Consider the following 16,897-nt stretch of genomic DNA (forward strand, 5'->3'; position numbering starts at 1 on the left):
ATAAAATATTGATGATTTTATCTGTTTACATTGTTTGAACACAGACCGACATTTGTGGTTGTTGTATAGATCTGTTTATTTTATTCTTATCAGCAAAATGTACAGAAATACCATGCACATAGAAAAATAGTCAGAAAAATAGCCTCTTGTACAAAGCAAAGGTCCTAAGTGTTGAAGTGCTAACCGATGAAGGAATTTTCAGAAGACACATTCCTAGAAGACACTACAAACACAGCCCAGATTTCCCTCCACCGTCCTCATCACAATCATATTTTATCATTATTACTGTACTGTTTACAGTAAGAGAGGTTTAGTGGAGGGAAAAGACCACAAATTGAGGAAAAACTACACACATTTTGTTTGAAAACAGCAGTACTGCAGCATATAGATTGGAAGGCACTGATAAATCTACAAGGAAGAGATTCTGAAGATGGAATGAGTATTAACTAGAGTTGTGGATCCAGATGGTCTGGATCGAGCTGCTTCGGTGTCCACAGTAAGGCTACATTTATATACCTCGTAGCTCCAGCTCCAAGCTGGATTCAGTTACCTTCAATTGAAAGTATAATGAAACAACACTTATCGATGGGTCTGAACCCACGTTACATTCAATGTGTGGTAAACGTAGGTTCTAAGAAACCCCAGCCATGGATCACAGCTAAACACATTTACAATATTTACATGTCAATGTAACAGACACACACTGAGGACTTTTAACAACAAAAAATCAGTACAGGAGACAATAAAACAAACAGCTTCTACAAAGAGGCAGACTCAAGCTGGTGAATGAAAAAAGGGATTAAAGTGACATTAAAGATTTGCCCTGTCAAACACTCCATAGAACGGTATTTGCATAGATGTATATACATTTCAACACTGACCTCTTTGAAATTCTCCCCTCTGAAGACAAAAATAAGTTAATATTTACATACACTTTTGCTCTTTGATATAGACTTTGGGTTACTGGCAGCGGACACAGCATCAAGAAAGACAAAACGTTCCCATCCATAACATTTTTGAAGGCAAGAGAGAATGTAAGGCAACAGCATCGTGGTCCACAGTATTAGAAGGTTCTGCAGGTGTACAGAGTGTGTCGTCCAACCGTTAAATAATATGTGTGTGTGTGTGTATTATTTGGCTCCATCGTCCTCTGACGCTTGTTTAATCTGCCTTGAGTGCACCATTGCCCCGGCCAGGAGCTGCTGCTCCAGGGCGGCGTGCAGGTCTGAGCCCCCCAGCTCCAGCAGGGGCTCCAGCCCAGGAACCCCCCTGGACGCCCGCTTGTCCTCCAGGGGGCCTCCAGCCTCTCTCGGTCCCAGTGCCCTCCGCCTCCGCCTCAGATCCGTCTCTCCCTGGTCCCTGACCTTCTCGTGGGAGCCCTGGGGGCGAGCCTCATCTCTGACAGCCCCGTCTTCCCCACCTTCTCTGGGGTCTTCCTCAGCAGCAGCGTTCTCTTTGAGGTCTCGTCCTCCTTTCTTCAAAGCATCACCATCTTCTCTCTCACCCCCCTGCACAGCATTCTTGGCTTCTATGGCTTGCTCCAGCTGGGCCTGCCTCTCCTGAGTCTCCTCCTCCTGCTTCTCTTTCATTGCTCTCTCAAGTATTTCATTGTCTGCTTTGTGCAGCTCCTGCTGGACTTTCTCTTGTGCAGCTTTCTCCTGTGCAAGCTTCTCCTGTGCTGCTCTTTCCTTCTCTAGCTGCTGTTCTCTGATCAGCCGCTGTTCTCTGATCAGCTGCTGTTCTCTGATCAGCTGCTCTCTTCTCTCCTGGTCCAGTAGCTGTTGTTCTGCCCTCGGCAGAGATTCTCTCTCCTTCTCAGCTATCTCCTTCTCCAGCTCCTGCTTGGCCAGCTTTTCCTGTCTCTCCCTCTCCAGTTCTCTTTCTAACCTCGCTTGCACTTCTTTCTCGATCTGCTCTCTCTCTGCTCTGTCCTTCTCCTCCTTTTCTTTGGCCAGCTTTTCCTTCAGTTCCCTCTCAAGCTGTGCTTTTTCCACTCTCGCCTGAACTTCTCTCTCTATCTTTTCATTCTTAAGATTTTTAATCGCCTCTTTTTCTTTATCAAGGCTTTTTTCCTCGTCTTTCAGCTGAGCCACCTGATCTTTTTTCAGTACGGGCTGCTGGTCTTCAGGTCTTTTCTTTCCCAGCGGCACTCCCCTCGCCCCGAGCTCACCCTGATGGTGAGATTCTCCTCCAGGTGCAACATTGTCGTCCTCCTTGTAAGCTGCTGCAACAGCTACGTTGGCCACCTTGACTTCAGGCTTATTACCTGGAGCCTGATCCTGGTCCTGCGGAGCGACAGCTACCTCCTCTCTACCAGACTCTTTGGGCTTTGCTGCTCCACCTTCCATCCCCTCCAAGTGTTCTTGGTTGCCCTTCTCTGCCTCGCCTTCAGCAGCAGCCCCTTTACATGATAAAAACAGATTTCAATTAAAGTGTACACCACCGCCAACATCTGCGCTCGCTGTCAAGTGTCACGTCCGAGAAAAATGACGTGTAAATACGCACCAGCAGGTTGCTTCTGGTGGATTTCCTTGTGTTGTTCTTCTATCACAGCCAGTAGTTTGGCCTGCTGGTCAAGAAGTCTCTTCTGCTGCACTTGTTGCTCCTTGATCACCTGCAGTAGCACCGCGTGATCGAGCTGGCCCTCTACATGGAGACAAAAACGAGGAGTTAAAATAAGTAAGGAGCTGCTCAGACAACGGTGCATTAGTTAGGAAGCTTAGTAAGGCTGATGTGTTGCCAGTCTCTAAGTGAGAGTCAGAGGGGGAAGGAGGGCGGTAGACAATGCTGCACTATTTATGGAAACACACATCTCTAGATTGTAGCTTTGGACATCGACTGGAATGGGCAGTAATGGGCAGCTGTGGACACACACAAACTATGTTAGGGGGCAAAGTGAGTGGGTGATTTCTACACTGGCACTTTGTTTATTAATAAATCACTTAGTAGTCAGTATATACAGTACACACTGCTTGTAAATGCAATTATCAATAAAACAAACAAGGCCCAATGTGTGAATGTCGGGAAATTTGAGTGACAGACAAGAGAGAAGAAGAGGCAAGAGGGAATTCATACCTGCCACCAGCTTTTTAATCACTGTGATAGGAGTCCGCAAGAGAGAGAAAGAAAAAAAAGGGGTAAAGATGGAGAAGGAGAGAGAAGGCAAAAGTAAACAACAGAAGTCAACAAAAGCTCCCCCCAAAAAAAGACTGCTGAGAGCATCAGGCCACGACAAGAAGTAAAAGAAAGACATCTTTCCTGTTTTACACCATCAAAAAGGAAGAATAAGCAAAAAACAGGTCACTGAGACGAGATTACGCAAGATAAAACAACCAAAGTGGGGTGACAGACAGAGACCTAAACAGAACATAGGAGGACCCAGCCTGAATTAGCCAATTACATAAAAAGAAATCTTAACACATCCATCCAATCATCACTGCAAAGCTGTGACGGGGTTATTATAAAAGGAACACTGTGAACACTTTTAATCATTTGTGCAACCTTCCTCTTACTCTGAGTGTAAATTCCTACATTTTCAAGAACTTTGAACTTTTATTTTGAGCAGAATCGAACTTTTCATTGGTTCTGAGCATATTTAAAGGTCATCTATGTGCCTAAAGAGCCACAAAATATTAGAAAAAGCCACCAGAGATCAGAGTCCTGCACTACAAAGCAAGTTGTGAGGTAACTTCAGGTTTAACTCTGGCTATTTTAAATGACACAACATTCAATCCATCGCAGGAATTTTAATTCTAAAATATTTCTCACCAACTACCAAAGTTTCCCTGGGTTAAGGTCAGGATTTGATGGCTGCTAAGTGAATGACATCAGACTAAAAATGACTTGCATCCCACCCGACTTACCCTCCATCTTCTCGTCTGCTGTGTCTTTGCTATCTGCAGCTGGAGCCTCGTCTGCAGCGCGACGATGTTCTCCTTCAGGACCTGAAACAAATGTCACAAGGTCAGTGTTGCCCTTTCCTACAGCTGCGTCTCCACCCTGTTGCCTTAAACTACAGTGACAGAGCTTCAAACACTCACCTTTCCCTGCAGAATCTGGAGCTTTGTCCACTTTATTGACTTGCTCTACAGCGGCCTGATTGGCCACCCCAGCTGCATTCCCCATTCGAGGATCTTTAACAGGAATTGGCTTCTCCACCTCCTTTTCCTGCTTTTTCTCCAGCACCTCATTGGACAAGACCTCTCCTCCACCCAAGTCCACATCCTCTTTCCTCACAACAACCTCTGCAGGTTTCTCGTCCTTTTTGTCGTCTACCTTCGGAGCGTGTTCTCCACCTTGCTCTTTATCTCGTACAGGTTCTTCCTCAACACCTCCTGCAGGAGGAGCCGGTTTGTTGTCCTCCTCGAGCTCTTTGTTGTTCTTTCTTGTATCTACCTTGACCTCGTCATGAGGGATGGGTGGCTCATGGCGATGGGCTTCTCCCTCTGGCACGGCAACACCTGGGTGAACAGAGAACACTCATTCTACACAGTTCAAGATACGGTTAACATTTCTGTTTTAGGTTCAGTTTCCTTACCGGCATCAGGACGGTCCAGCTGCACCTCTTCCTCCTTCTTCCTCTCAGGCACATCAACTGGTCCTTTAATCTGCGGGGGCTCAGCCTGGTCCCCCCCTGCAGGTTGTAGCACCTCCACAGGTGGATGGTTGGGCTTCTCTATTTCCACTGGCTTCTTGTTTGGAGGGTCTGTTCGGAGACACGAAACGTAACCTATTATAACACAGACTGCTGCTATCCAACAAATTCCCAAGATCCCTTTGCCAAACCGTGTTCCCTAAGAACTCAAGCTTTTCCAATACGCATCATTATTGGCTTCATAAATCTGTTGAACTGACGGCACTCTGTCATTCAGACGTGGGTCACTTCTACGCTAATGTTTTCATCCAAACATATCCAAGACAGTGTTGAAAAGAGCCACTCGATATTTGCCAGATGCACGAGGTCAATCAGCACATCAAGGTTGAAGGAGCCGCAAAGAAACTAAAGACTTAAACTAATACCAAGCTTCAGGATCTATGACTAATAAATGACACCGTGTACATTTCGTCCCTTCACGGGTGAGCTGTCACACACAGTTTCTAAGCTACAGTTAAAGCGTTTGTAACATAGCAGCTCTCTTCAGGTTGAGCTCCATCACAGCTGTCAGGATAATATTTATTGTAAAGGTCTGATCTGTTTACTAAAGTTGATTTTAGGTAAGTTTCGTTTCCCAACAGACTTTGGTTTCACAGTATTCACCTGCTCAAACAGATACGTTCCTATAACTACATATAGAAACGATCTTTCTAATCATTAACGTAACGACCAAAATCACCTTTTTCATCAGATGTGAGTTTATATCTGTTAATGCCTGCATCTAAGACTTGTGTCGTGCCAAAAATTGATGGAGATTTGTCATCAGGTTCACTATATTAAGTTTGCCTTTTACAGAAAAGTGATCATTCAGACATGAAGCCGACACATTCAGATGCTGTCAGATTAATTTTAAGTGATGCACGGCTGGCTAACTCTTCACAAGTTTTAACATTCGGATATTTTTACTCATGTTTGGCATTGTTGCTTTTTACACAGACAGACAATAATTTGAAAAACCACAAGACACATTACTGTAATTAAATTAGGAAACTATAAATGTGTCATCTCATGTATTTCAGCATTTCCTCTTGTCTGGGAAATGTGAAGTTACTTTATAGTACTGAATTATACTTATCTCTAGCCTTGCAATTTACTCTTTATTTTCTTGTACAGTGGTGTTTATTGAGGACATTAACTCCTGGTATTAAAACAAATTAACAGCCAGGAATATTTTACATGCTCTGCTCATGCTGTCAGCTGTGACTATTTTCCAGCCGTTGATTTCTCCATGAGTACGATCCACTAGGTGGCAGCAAATACCGAAAATGGCACCGAGGGAGACTTACGAGGGGAGAAGCGGAGAATAAAAATTGAAACTGACAAACAGGAAGCAGGTGTAGAGTTTGGCCCATGTGAGTTTCATTTTGGAGGAAAGATGGTAGAAAAAAAAATCTACTAATAAGAAAGAGTTTCCTGATGTCTGGTTAGAGCACGGAGAAAATGTGGCGTAAGAAGAGGGAAAGACAGTGAAAGGTGAGGATGAGGCACTGTCAGGACTCGCTCTAAACTCTAAAACTGAAAACATTAAGTCAAACGGAGTCTCATCTCCATTTGTTCCGTCTCTCCCCAAACCCATATCACCCCCTTCTCTTTATACAACCACAGCTTGCAGGCATTTTATAGCTGCCACATGAGATACGAGGGGAGAAGAGAGGGGGGTGCAGACAATGTATTTTGGGGGGAAGGGGTGGCAGGAGAAATGAACAGAGGTAGAGGGGTGGAGAGAAATTGCTGGAGTTTGAAGGGCATCAATCTCGCTTCATCAATGTCAAGCACTCAGCGCTGCTTTCAGATATTATCAAGAGGTTATCTCCTCACCCTGCCTGTCTGTCTATCAGTCACTCTGTCTGTCTCCATCTTTTCTTCTCAGCGAGATAAAAGAGCGCCTTTCTTCTGCTGTGGCTTTGTGCTTTTGTTTTAGTCTCGCTGGCCCCTTGCTACTGGTTCACATTCTCTTTACGCTACTCTTTTAGGGTGCTTGCAGCAGTCCATGACTTTGAAAATAAAACAAGAAATAAACATGTCTCTCGTTCTGCCGGCGCCTTTTACGTGAAATAATTACATGCAGCGCCGCTGTCCAATCTCAGACGCTATAGACAACCCTGGCTCCGGCCCGTTGAGGTAAATGTTTCCATGGCTCATTAGTAAACCACTTTCATCTACAGTCCATCAAGTGGGTAAGTGATTGCCAGCCATTAGAGAAAGTCATGATCTTTACCGTGCAGTTCAGGGAGGTCTGGTAGCGGCAGGCCGTTCTTGTCAGGTGCAGGAGGAGGTGGAGGCGGCAGGACTCTGGTGCTGGGGCTTCTGGCCGAGATAGAAAGGGTGGTGAAGGTGCTGATGAGCAGGATGCCCAGGCCGACACAAAGCACCAGCTACGGGACAGAAAGAGGAGAAGCACAGCAGGTTAGAAACATGTTTTCACTGAACAAAACATAAGAACAGCGCAAATTCAGACTGTGTAACCTGAGCGATGATGCCGTTCTTCTGGATCTTTCTGTAGATGAGAGCGGGACATATGAAGCAGATGAGGCTGCCCATGGTGGCTCCAGTGAGACCCAGAATGGTTTCCACTGAAAAGAGAAACACACAGGGATTATCCTGTGGTCATGCAGAGCTATAATTCCAACCAGAGGTGCTTGTACACCAGAGGGGGGATTCTGCAGTTGTCAGCGGCTATGGGTTAGAAATGTTGAAATAATAACCAAACAAAGATGGATAAATGGGGGAAATAGTAATCTAAAAGTGGATAAAACATGAAAAGCATGGTGCGATCAAAAAGATAGACGTGGACAGAGCATGTCATGGTCATGTGCAAGCAGTAACCCTTGACACTCGGCTGTCAACATCAGGTTTTAAATGTTTTTGTGACCACTGGTAGGTGTGCATTTGCGATTTCTCCATGGATCTTAAAGTAAATTGGAAAGCAAATGATGTGGACGATGATCACTGGTGACACCACAGAGAGAAGAAACAGGAGTTTTCACAGTGAAATAAGCCCACAGTCTCCAAGACTAAGGAAGCTGCATGAGGAAGAACGTATGCTCTTTCTTTTCTTTAACATTCACAGGGTCTTGCTCCAGGAATTAGTCTCCCAGCATTGGTCTGTCAAGGCGTCGCTCTACTGTAATGTCCCAAGGCATCAGTTTGGCGCAAACAACCTCAACCGCGATCGTATGCAGACGCTTCGACTGCACTGTGCGCCCAGTAACAGCATGGTGAATGCACGCGGGATTTTAAGCCCAAACAAAAACCATCACTCCCTACCTGCCCTACTCATTGGATTTGGCACCCTGTGACATTTTTATCATCCTCAACAATGAAACTCAAGTTGAAGGGTCGCCGTTTTGACACGGCGGAGAAGATTTCAATGGTGAATGACATGCTTGCTTAATGTGATTTCCACGGAATGTTACAGAGTGTTGCAGGAGCACTTGGAGCAGTGTGACGCTTCACAGGGAAGAGTAGGGTGGCAACGTGTGGATAAGGAGGGTGTTTGGATTTTTGTAGGAACATTTTTGGGGATTTTTTTTGATCACCCTTGTACTTAATAGATAAACAGTTGGAGAAAAAAATGAAAGCAATGTGTAATGAAAAAGCTGAAATTAATAAAAGCAATGAATAATAGTTAAAAGATCCAGGCTTCTGCTTCTCCAAGTGCTGCAGTACAATGCAAATGAACAAGCAAACTGTGCTCACTGTGCAAAACATGGCACCAACATTGCCAGAGGTGAGGAGTTTGCATCCCTCTGAGTGCACTGTTCCCTATCTCTTCTGCTGCACAAAAAAAAAAACAAACAAAAAAACCCCTCCCCAGATCCAAGCTCCTTATCGCTAGCTACATTCATACCTGCCTCTGCCATTCACCAGCACCTGCCCAGTCCCATGCAGCCTCCATCCATGGCACGCTGCTCCTGGCAGCAGCGAGCCCTGGCCCCACCCATCCCTCTGTGGACCGGCCGGCTGGGCGTCGGGCCCGGAAACCCATCGTTCATCCAGAGGACGGACACCATATTGTTTCCCTCAGATTTAGTGTCCATTCTCCCCGGGGTCCTTACCTCCCTTCTCCTCAGTCTATTAGTCTGATTAGATACACAAAGCGCCGGCCAAAACTTGCCGGTGTGTGTCTGCGTTCAAGCAATCAAAAGTTTAACAAACAGCCGCCGTATAAAAGGACGAATAAAACATAAACTAATGCTAACCTTTACATCGCCACCGTTTCGGAGCAGTTTGTGAGAGGATAGACCGACTTAAAGGATCTGACAGCGAGCCAATATTGGTGTGTACGCTGACATGTGTGTGCGTGTTTGTGTGAGAGAGTCTGAGAGAATAATAGCCCTATCTTCCTGTCTGCCCATCTAAAAGGAGATAAAAGTTAGGGTCCTGATTTAAGGACTGTGTTAGAGTGTGACAGTCACTGACTCGTAAAGTCACATTCACACACGTCGTAAAGCTCCACTGCTACTCCGCCCACATAAAGGAACACATGCACCTTAAAGACCTCCAGCGAGCCGCGCACACATAGACACATGCACATAATTGTCGTCCATTCAATCCAGGCCTGATTGTTCACACGCACACACACACACACACACACACACACGGGATGTACCGTTGGGGATGAGAATGCCTCCCAGCATGGTGCCAAACACAATGCAGAGCGTGATCATCTTGAAGCGCAGAGGAGGCATGTAACCTCCGGCAGCAAATGTCCCATCCTTCTGCTGTAAGACGGAAACAGAGACGGAGATGTGAGAAAGAAAAGAAATGACAAAAAGAGGGGGGGGGGGGCACAAAAAAATCTAGCACCGACTGTTACCAATTTCAAATTTGAAAAAAATGGATTCAATTTCTTTTATTTAAAACAGAAGCTGATTTTGTGTTGATTCACACGGCTCGTACCACACAGTGTTTCAGCTTCATGTATCGTGGCCAAAACAATATTACTGTCCAGCGCAGCCCTGATCTGACTGAATAATAATTCCAAAGACGTCACAGCAGGTGTTTCCAAAAATCAAACTGCATTACAGAAAGCATAGGAGGCTCTATCTAATGTGTTAAATGCAAAGGTTTAAATGAATGCACATAAAAGGAGTATAAAAGTTGTGCTGAATTCAGTCAACAACTACCACAATGTAGGACTGGAGGTAATCTCATTTATTACCTCCACTGTGACGGCAAACTCACTAATTTTCCAAGTCTCATAATGAACTGAAATCCAGAAATGTTCAAATGAAGCCAGTCAAGAATGCTTCTCCTCAGTCTGACAACACTAAACATCCACAAACTATAAACTGGATCATTTATTATAACTGATCAAGAATATGACATTGTTTTCAAGCAGCCCTTTGCTTTGGGAATCATTGCAATGTCCGGTAGGTTCTGTTTAGTAGTTCTGGGCAGGCAGGCAGAACAATGGACCGGCTCTTCAGTGATGAGAAGAGGCAGGGATCGTAATGTGGCATGAACTGGGTCTGGATTTGCTTTTCTGGGGCAACAAACACGGCACGCAGCATTTGGATGACTGTTACACTGAAATTTGAGCCAGTAATATGTTGACACCTCGCATCAAGGACCCTCTTTACCTACGTCTCAGCAAGGTTCACCCCACAAGACCACCTTCCCAAGTATTCAGTATTAATTTGCCACAAAGTACACATCCATCCATTATCTATACACCTCCTAATCCTCACTAGGGTCATGGGGGGGCTGGAGTCTATTCCAGGGACAAAGTATTCAGTATTACTTAATAACTTATTTAAGAAAACAGAACTGGAATCTAATTTCTGTGGGACACCACTGGGTTAGTGCACTCACACACTTCCATCCAAATTGTCCTCCTGCTATTAAAAAGATTCACATAAAGAAATACTATATTGAGAACAATTCTCAATTTGACATTCAACCACATAAACAAGCACAAAGATGTTTCTGGAACATTTAAACTGTCCTGTATACAAGGTGTGTCAGAAAAGTTTTTTAGGACTGGTGTCACAAAAGATATATTTCAAATGCAAACACACCTCGTATGAAACACAAGAAGTGTGTGAATAGCATCCGAGCTGACCTGCTGCTCAAAAAGCATGGTGTTGATGGCCTGGCGGCAGGGCAGGATCATCATGGGAAATCCGACGGCCACAGACATCATGAAGCCCACGCGGATCATCTCTGTCACCAGGTTGGATGGAAAGTTCATCAGCACATTTCCTGCGATGGTGTCTGTGAAGCTGACGTAGCCAAAGAAACCCACCTGGTTAAGAGGGAAGCGGAGGGAACCGAAGCAAAAAGAAGAAGAGAAAATTAATATAGAAGACAACCTTTTTTTTTTTTTTGCAACACATATGCATAAAACATCTGCTGCGCCGGCTGACGGAAGCTTTCAAAAACTCCTTTCACGCCAGAATTAAAGTCAAATTTGACCGTGAATTGAAAAATGAAAAATACTGAGACATTAAAAACTGTAACTGAATTGATTCACTTTCTAAAGCATTGATCTGAACAAAGTAAATAAAAAATAGATCAAGACAAGCAGACACTGTAATCACAAGGTATCAGTGGTGTAGCAGGCGGAGGCGTGAGCGGCGGCCGGCGTGTATGGAAGCTCCACTCACAGTGATGTAGAAGATGGTGACTACGTGGAGGGCCGAGGTGAAGATGGTGCTCATGCGTTTGACTGACGGCTCGTCCAGGCTGTCGTAGGTCGGCAGCACCTGCCTGTGAGAGACAAGCAGCCCAACAAAAAAACACACCCGGCATGCCGCATGACACAAGACCACACTGGTGCTGCTGCTGTGTGTATTCATGTGCTGTCTGATTTAGACAAACTCTCCTATGGCAAGTGAGACTGTACCATCAGAGTGCTAGAAGGGAGGTCAAGAAACGTAGCCCCACAGATGTTCCCTGAATGGAATAGTTGTTTTCCCGTCCAAACAGCTGACAATATGACAGTTTTCATAGCCACTTACTTCAGATTTGGTGGTGGAAACTGCTCTGTAAAGCTCTTTAATGAGGAGCCATATGGGGGCCCATTTGTGCTGCTCAGTAATCAAATGATGCATCTCTTTCTTCATATCCTTGTCAGTATCCCACTCACGTAACTACTTCTGTTGTTTAGCCCATTAAAATTTCAACACTGTAATGCCATCATCATTAATAACAGTTCAGATGAAGATGTGTATCGTCTACTTAGCTGTAGTACAACTTCTGTCTTCGCTGACTGTAAAAGTCATTCATAGCAACGTACTTATCTGCAGTCTCCTTCCAACTTTTAAAGACTACCTATAACAGAATCAAAAAAACAAAACACAATGTACTAAATTATTTTGACTTAAAGAGCCCATATCATGCTTTTGCATCGCCCCCTTTAAGTCCGATAAAGCTCCTTTTTTGTGCATACAAAATGTCTGCAAACTCCCAAAAGCTCACACCAGAGGAAATTATTTATTCCTAGAGAAAATACTGCTGCTTCTCAGCCTGAAACACCTGATTTGAATTCCAGGCTTTTCTTCCGTTACCTATCTACATCACTATGTGACATATTTGCATAACGCCTGCCTAGCGGATAATTAGGCCCAGCCATAAACAAAGAATGAGCAACTTCCTCACAGCCCACCATTATTTTCTCACTACTTCTTCTAGATCTATGTTTCTTTGTCTGGAGTCAGAGATCTGGGGTTAGGGTACATAAACAGCGCTGCTTTATTGACCAATCAGAGCAGGCTGGGCTTTTCTGGAGGCGGGGCTTAAAGAGACAGAACCTAAACCGAAGAGGTGCTGTAACAATGTGCAATAAAAGAAAAGGAATGTGTGTTGTTTTTTTTTTTTACATTAAAGCATTAGATTATATACTAGCAGACCCCAGAAGTATTAGCATAAACCTGTAAATGTGCATGATATGGGCTCTTTAAGATTTGTATCCTCTCCAACTTCTTTTTTCACTTTTATAAAGTTGCTCACGACATTTACTTATCTGAAGCTTAAAAGGTAAAAAAAAAAAAAAGATTAAAAAAACAAGGTATAGCTCATTTTGTTTTGAGAAAGCACAACATCACATTGGCAATATCAATAAACATTTTAAAAATGTTATTCATAAAGTTTATAATTTTAAAAAAGGTTCTTTTTTGTTGCACTTTCACATTCATGTAACAACTGTTCTATCATTCATCAATTAGCACGTTTGTGATTTATTAATTATTCAGTTGATTACTGACCACAAAAATGAGCCGCCAAACCCTTACATCCAGGCATGTTTTGATCCAAATACAAAAAGCAACTCTGACAGCACATGAATGCAACACATTCTTCAGTAAGAGCCACAGTTTCATGTTAATTCATGTTCAGGATAACTCACTAACAACTTGCTTTTCCCCAAATTGTAAAATTACAGTCATATATCAAAAAAAATGGCAGCAGATGAAAGTAGTGCGATGGCAGCGGGGGTGAAGCGCTGTATGTAGGAAGTGTTTGTCTGCATACCAGTGTGTGCATGTATGTGTGTGGCACAGAGAAGGTGACAGTAGTCAAGGCTGGCTGAGGTTTAACCTGAGACTGTCTGTCTGTCTGTCTGTTAACCCGGGCGTCTGTCTCCTTCCGTTATTTCCTGCTCTGTGCTAAAAACAGCGTGTGGGAGTGTGGAGGGGACCATCGGCACATTAACCAGCGAATTTACAGGCTTTATATATAACAGCGAGTGCCTGACAGGTTTTAGAGCATTATAAACTTTCTTGGCAGACTCTTTTTTTGTTCACCTCCTCTCTCTCTCTCTCTCTCCCTCTCTCATACATGTAAAAGGAATAACCACAGAGCAGAAACGTTCTCTGGCTCCTGTTCTCTCTTTTCGCCTTTCTCTCTCTTTCACACACTCTGGTTTTATTAGCGAGCACTGTCCCACGATGCTATTCCTTGACGCTTGTTTAATCTGCAAACCAGTAAATCTTATAGCCAAGGTTAAATAAAACGGTATACTGCAAGTGCGCAGCTGAAGTATCTAATGGTCACTCGATAGTCCAGAGTCTAACGTCCTCTGTCCTTAAATAGAAGAGATATGATCGAGGAAGCCCTTTCAAGCGAACGCAGGGATGCGTGCGAAGCAGATATTGTCATAAACTTGTAAACAGTAGCGTCGCACAGGGACATTTCACGTTTTTCTTACGTCCCTCCGCTATGAACTAACTGCTCCTCGCTATTCAAACGTTGGGCCAAAAAACAACGGGGCCAGCTCCCATCCCGTCATAATGGTGATGTTAAGTAATGTTTTAACTGAAAGTAAACACATTTCATGAATGTAATAAAAATCCAATGTGCTGAGAGCTGTTTAATCAGCCTGTGAATACATCAGTGTGTCTGTAAGATGGCGGCGGTCCAATGTGTTGATTAGTGGTTTGGCTTAAGCTGCCTGCCGCCTAACGGAGCGCTTGCCTCGCTCAGCCTGACCACAGGCCAAGAAATCGCCCTGCCAAATATCACTCAGCACTACGAGTGGGACCCGGCGCTCCAAACACACATGCGTAAACACATACAGGCACATACTTTCTTCGTGTGTTGCACCTCGCTTGCTAATGAACAGGCCTGCCGTGTCATAATGTTGTGTTGGCTCCGTGCGATTACATTAATTAAAGTCCTGTTTCGGTCTCAGGGCTACAGTCGCTCCTATCACTTACCTCACTCGCTCCCACACAAACAAAACCATACACCGCCGCCACCCCAAACTCCTGGCCCCTAATGACCTCACCACAACACTCCCTACGTGCTTCTGCGGCCCTGCGCTCAAATCAAAGGAAAACTTCGGCCCACAGAGATGACACTTGACAATCCCACGAACCCAGAGCAAGCGCTGGAGGACAGGACGAAAAGAGTGACGGAGCATGCAGATGGGTGAAAATGGAGAAACCAATGGACAGAACAAAGAGCAGTGAAAATGCAGTAGTGCGATTTCTGCATTCGCTGTGCGGAAAGTTAATAGATGCAAAGATTGTGGCGAGAAATATTCACATGCTGGGTACATCTCAAAGTATTTTACAAGTTTGATGTTTCTAAAGTGTTGTCTCCAGGTTGATTTGTTCCCATCACACCTAATTCTCCTTGATTAAACAATCGACAGCGTTACTTTCATAAGGAGAACATCAACAGGCTCACACTACACGACCTGTGAACAACTTTAAACTCACCGATGGAGACTTGTAGGTGTAACTCACTGAACGGCTAAATGGCACCTTGTCAAAGAAGCTGCCTAAACTCAAGCGTAAACACCAGTTTGTATATCACAGCTCAACAACCTAACGTGGCAGATCACCTGAAAACTGAAGGCTAGTTTGTCATATACCTCAACAGTTCTGGTGCTGGGCTCAAAGAATTTATATGATGATGGGAGTGCACACTGGTCTGCTACAAGTCTGTTGTTATTTGGGTACAAGATATACAGCTTAGAATGTTTTATTATGCTGCAAATACTAGCTTTTTATGTCTATTTACAATTAATTTATAGGGCTAGTAGGTACAGTGCACTTAGTCTACTGAAGCCAACGCAGTGGCCAATGAGTAAATCCATGTTAGTTGACCAGTTTTAGTTTTTCTTTGACTGATTATAGCCCTGCATTAGAATGAATTCAACCCCTAAAAACTCATCTTTGCTTGTCAAAGTTACACGTCTAGATTTTTTTTAAAAAATGAAAAACAATCCCTTGCTACCTTAAAATGACTTAGACGTAACTATTCTATGTTCCTCCCCTCAGGATGTGCAGATCTACGGAGTCCCTGCATCCCTCTCTCTCCAACCCGCCACACTCACGGCATCTCAAGCAGCTCAGCTCACCTACAACTCTGCTGAAACACTAAGAAGCTACTCTGCACCGCACAAAGCCAAGTTGCGATATTGGAGAAATTCAGCCGTAAGCAATTGACCCTGAAAGAAAAATGCTACAGTAACCTAAACTCTGATCCATAGTTTTCTGTTCTGATGAACATCCCATAAATTAACTGGTCGAAATAAAGAGATGTATACATGATAAGAAATGTATAATTTACTCTTTATAGCTCACATAAAGCTTCTTGTAACTGCTAAATATGCTCCAGTATTTTACAATCTGGACATGTTCAGCTTTAGGTGCCTTAGGCTTGTTACATATGAAGTCTGGATCTATACTTTGGAGACGCTGCAGCTTCAAGGCAACAATCTTTAACAACAGTGTGGACTGCTTATTTCACTAATGATGTGTCTTCTAGCATATCAAAACACAATATGGACATGGTAACAAGGTAAGGAAAAAATAGATTTTAACTGGATGGAGCTTTAAGTCGCTTAATCATTTGTCAATGTTGAATTGGTGATATTATTATTTTTTTTTTGTAGGAAATTCTAACTTTAGCTTCAATTCAATTCAACTCAAATAACTTTATTTATCCCCTAGGGGCAACTTTAAAAGCTCATTGAGTATGTCATATAAAGACATAAAAAACCCAATAAACCACATCATAAATATCACATTTTATTACATGGGACGAATTTTGGAGAGTCAGGGGACATGGACTCTTTTGTGACTATAATGCAGCCACTTTATTCCATACAAACATCTGTTTTTCCTAGCGGCTAAACTGTATTTTATTCTTAATATCTCACAAATAAATAATAGGAGTAGTGTGAACTAAAATAAGTTTAAGCATGTGGTTATTTTTTCAAGAGGTCAGACTTGACAGTGGAGCAGAAATGAAAGAGCCAACTATGAGAAGCACATCAGCAAAATGTGAAGCTTTCCTTTGCAACAACGGACGCCTTATCACCGTCCCATCTCCACCGCAAATCTGTGTTTCTCTTCCCAAACCCTCCGCCGTGGCTTCAAGCAATGCGGTAAGCATACATGCACTAATTGTGACATGTGCTCAGCATCTACATGCAGCAATGAAAGATTTAATTCACCGTGTCAACTGCGTGGAAAAGCCGGGATTTACCCAGCACATGTTCATCAGACTTCTGTCAGATTCTCCCTATTCTACGTCAATGAGCCTCCAACTAAGAGTCTTGTTTGACATTGCTTTGATTGCGTGATCCTGTGCGAGTGGAGGGGCGTGAGGAGTACTTACGACTGACAGGCGAAGGCCATCCCACAGATGGGGAGACAGCGAAACACACCCTCCCAGCGCACCACATTGACCTGCCCTAGCCACCAGCCGCTGAGCAGCCCGTGTTTGAACGAGGACAGCACCATCTGAGGGGAAGGAGGCGGGTGGGGGAGGAGGAGGAGGAGGAGG

General features: G+C 43.9%; 1 protein-coding gene across 2 annotated transcripts in view; it reads right to left on the reverse strand.

The window, feature by feature from the left end:
- Positions 1-55: 55 nt before the first annotated feature.
- Positions 56-16,897, reverse strand: part of slc38a10 (solute carrier family 38 member 10) — a 27,735-nt gene continuing 10,893 nt past the window's right edge. The window contains exons 7-18 of one of the 2 annotated variants that reach the window (XM_008294914.1): positions 16,730-16,854; positions 11,266-11,368; positions 10,722-10,904; positions 9,267-9,378; positions 7,121-7,227; positions 6,873-7,029; positions 4,538-4,705; positions 4,041-4,460; positions 3,864-3,944; positions 3,076-3,096; positions 2,506-2,646; positions 56-2,401 (exon numbers count right to left, since the gene is read on the reverse strand). In XM_008294914.1, the coding sequence (XP_008293136.1) occupies positions 1,131-2,401; positions 2,506-2,646; positions 3,076-3,096; positions 3,864-3,944; positions 4,041-4,460; positions 4,538-4,705; positions 6,873-7,029; positions 7,121-7,227; positions 9,267-9,378; positions 10,722-10,904; positions 11,266-11,368; positions 16,730-16,854 (2,889 nt within the window). In that variant the 3' untranslated portion in view covers positions 56-1,130. The remainder of the gene's footprint in view (positions 2,402-2,505; positions 2,647-3,075; positions 3,097-3,863; positions 3,945-4,040; positions 4,461-4,537; positions 4,706-6,872; positions 7,030-7,120; positions 7,228-9,266; positions 9,379-10,721; positions 10,905-11,265; positions 11,369-16,729; positions 16,855-16,897) is intronic. The other variant, XM_008294915.1, reaches the window with a different exon arrangement.

The sequence above is a fragment of the Stegastes partitus genome, unplaced genomic scaffold (assembly GCF_000690725.1).
Source record: "Stegastes partitus isolate 25-593 unplaced genomic scaffold, Stegastes_partitus-1.0.2 Scaffold1006, whole genome shotgun sequence".
Classification (NCBI taxonomy): Eukaryota; Metazoa; Chordata; class Actinopteri; family Pomacentridae; genus Stegastes; species Stegastes partitus.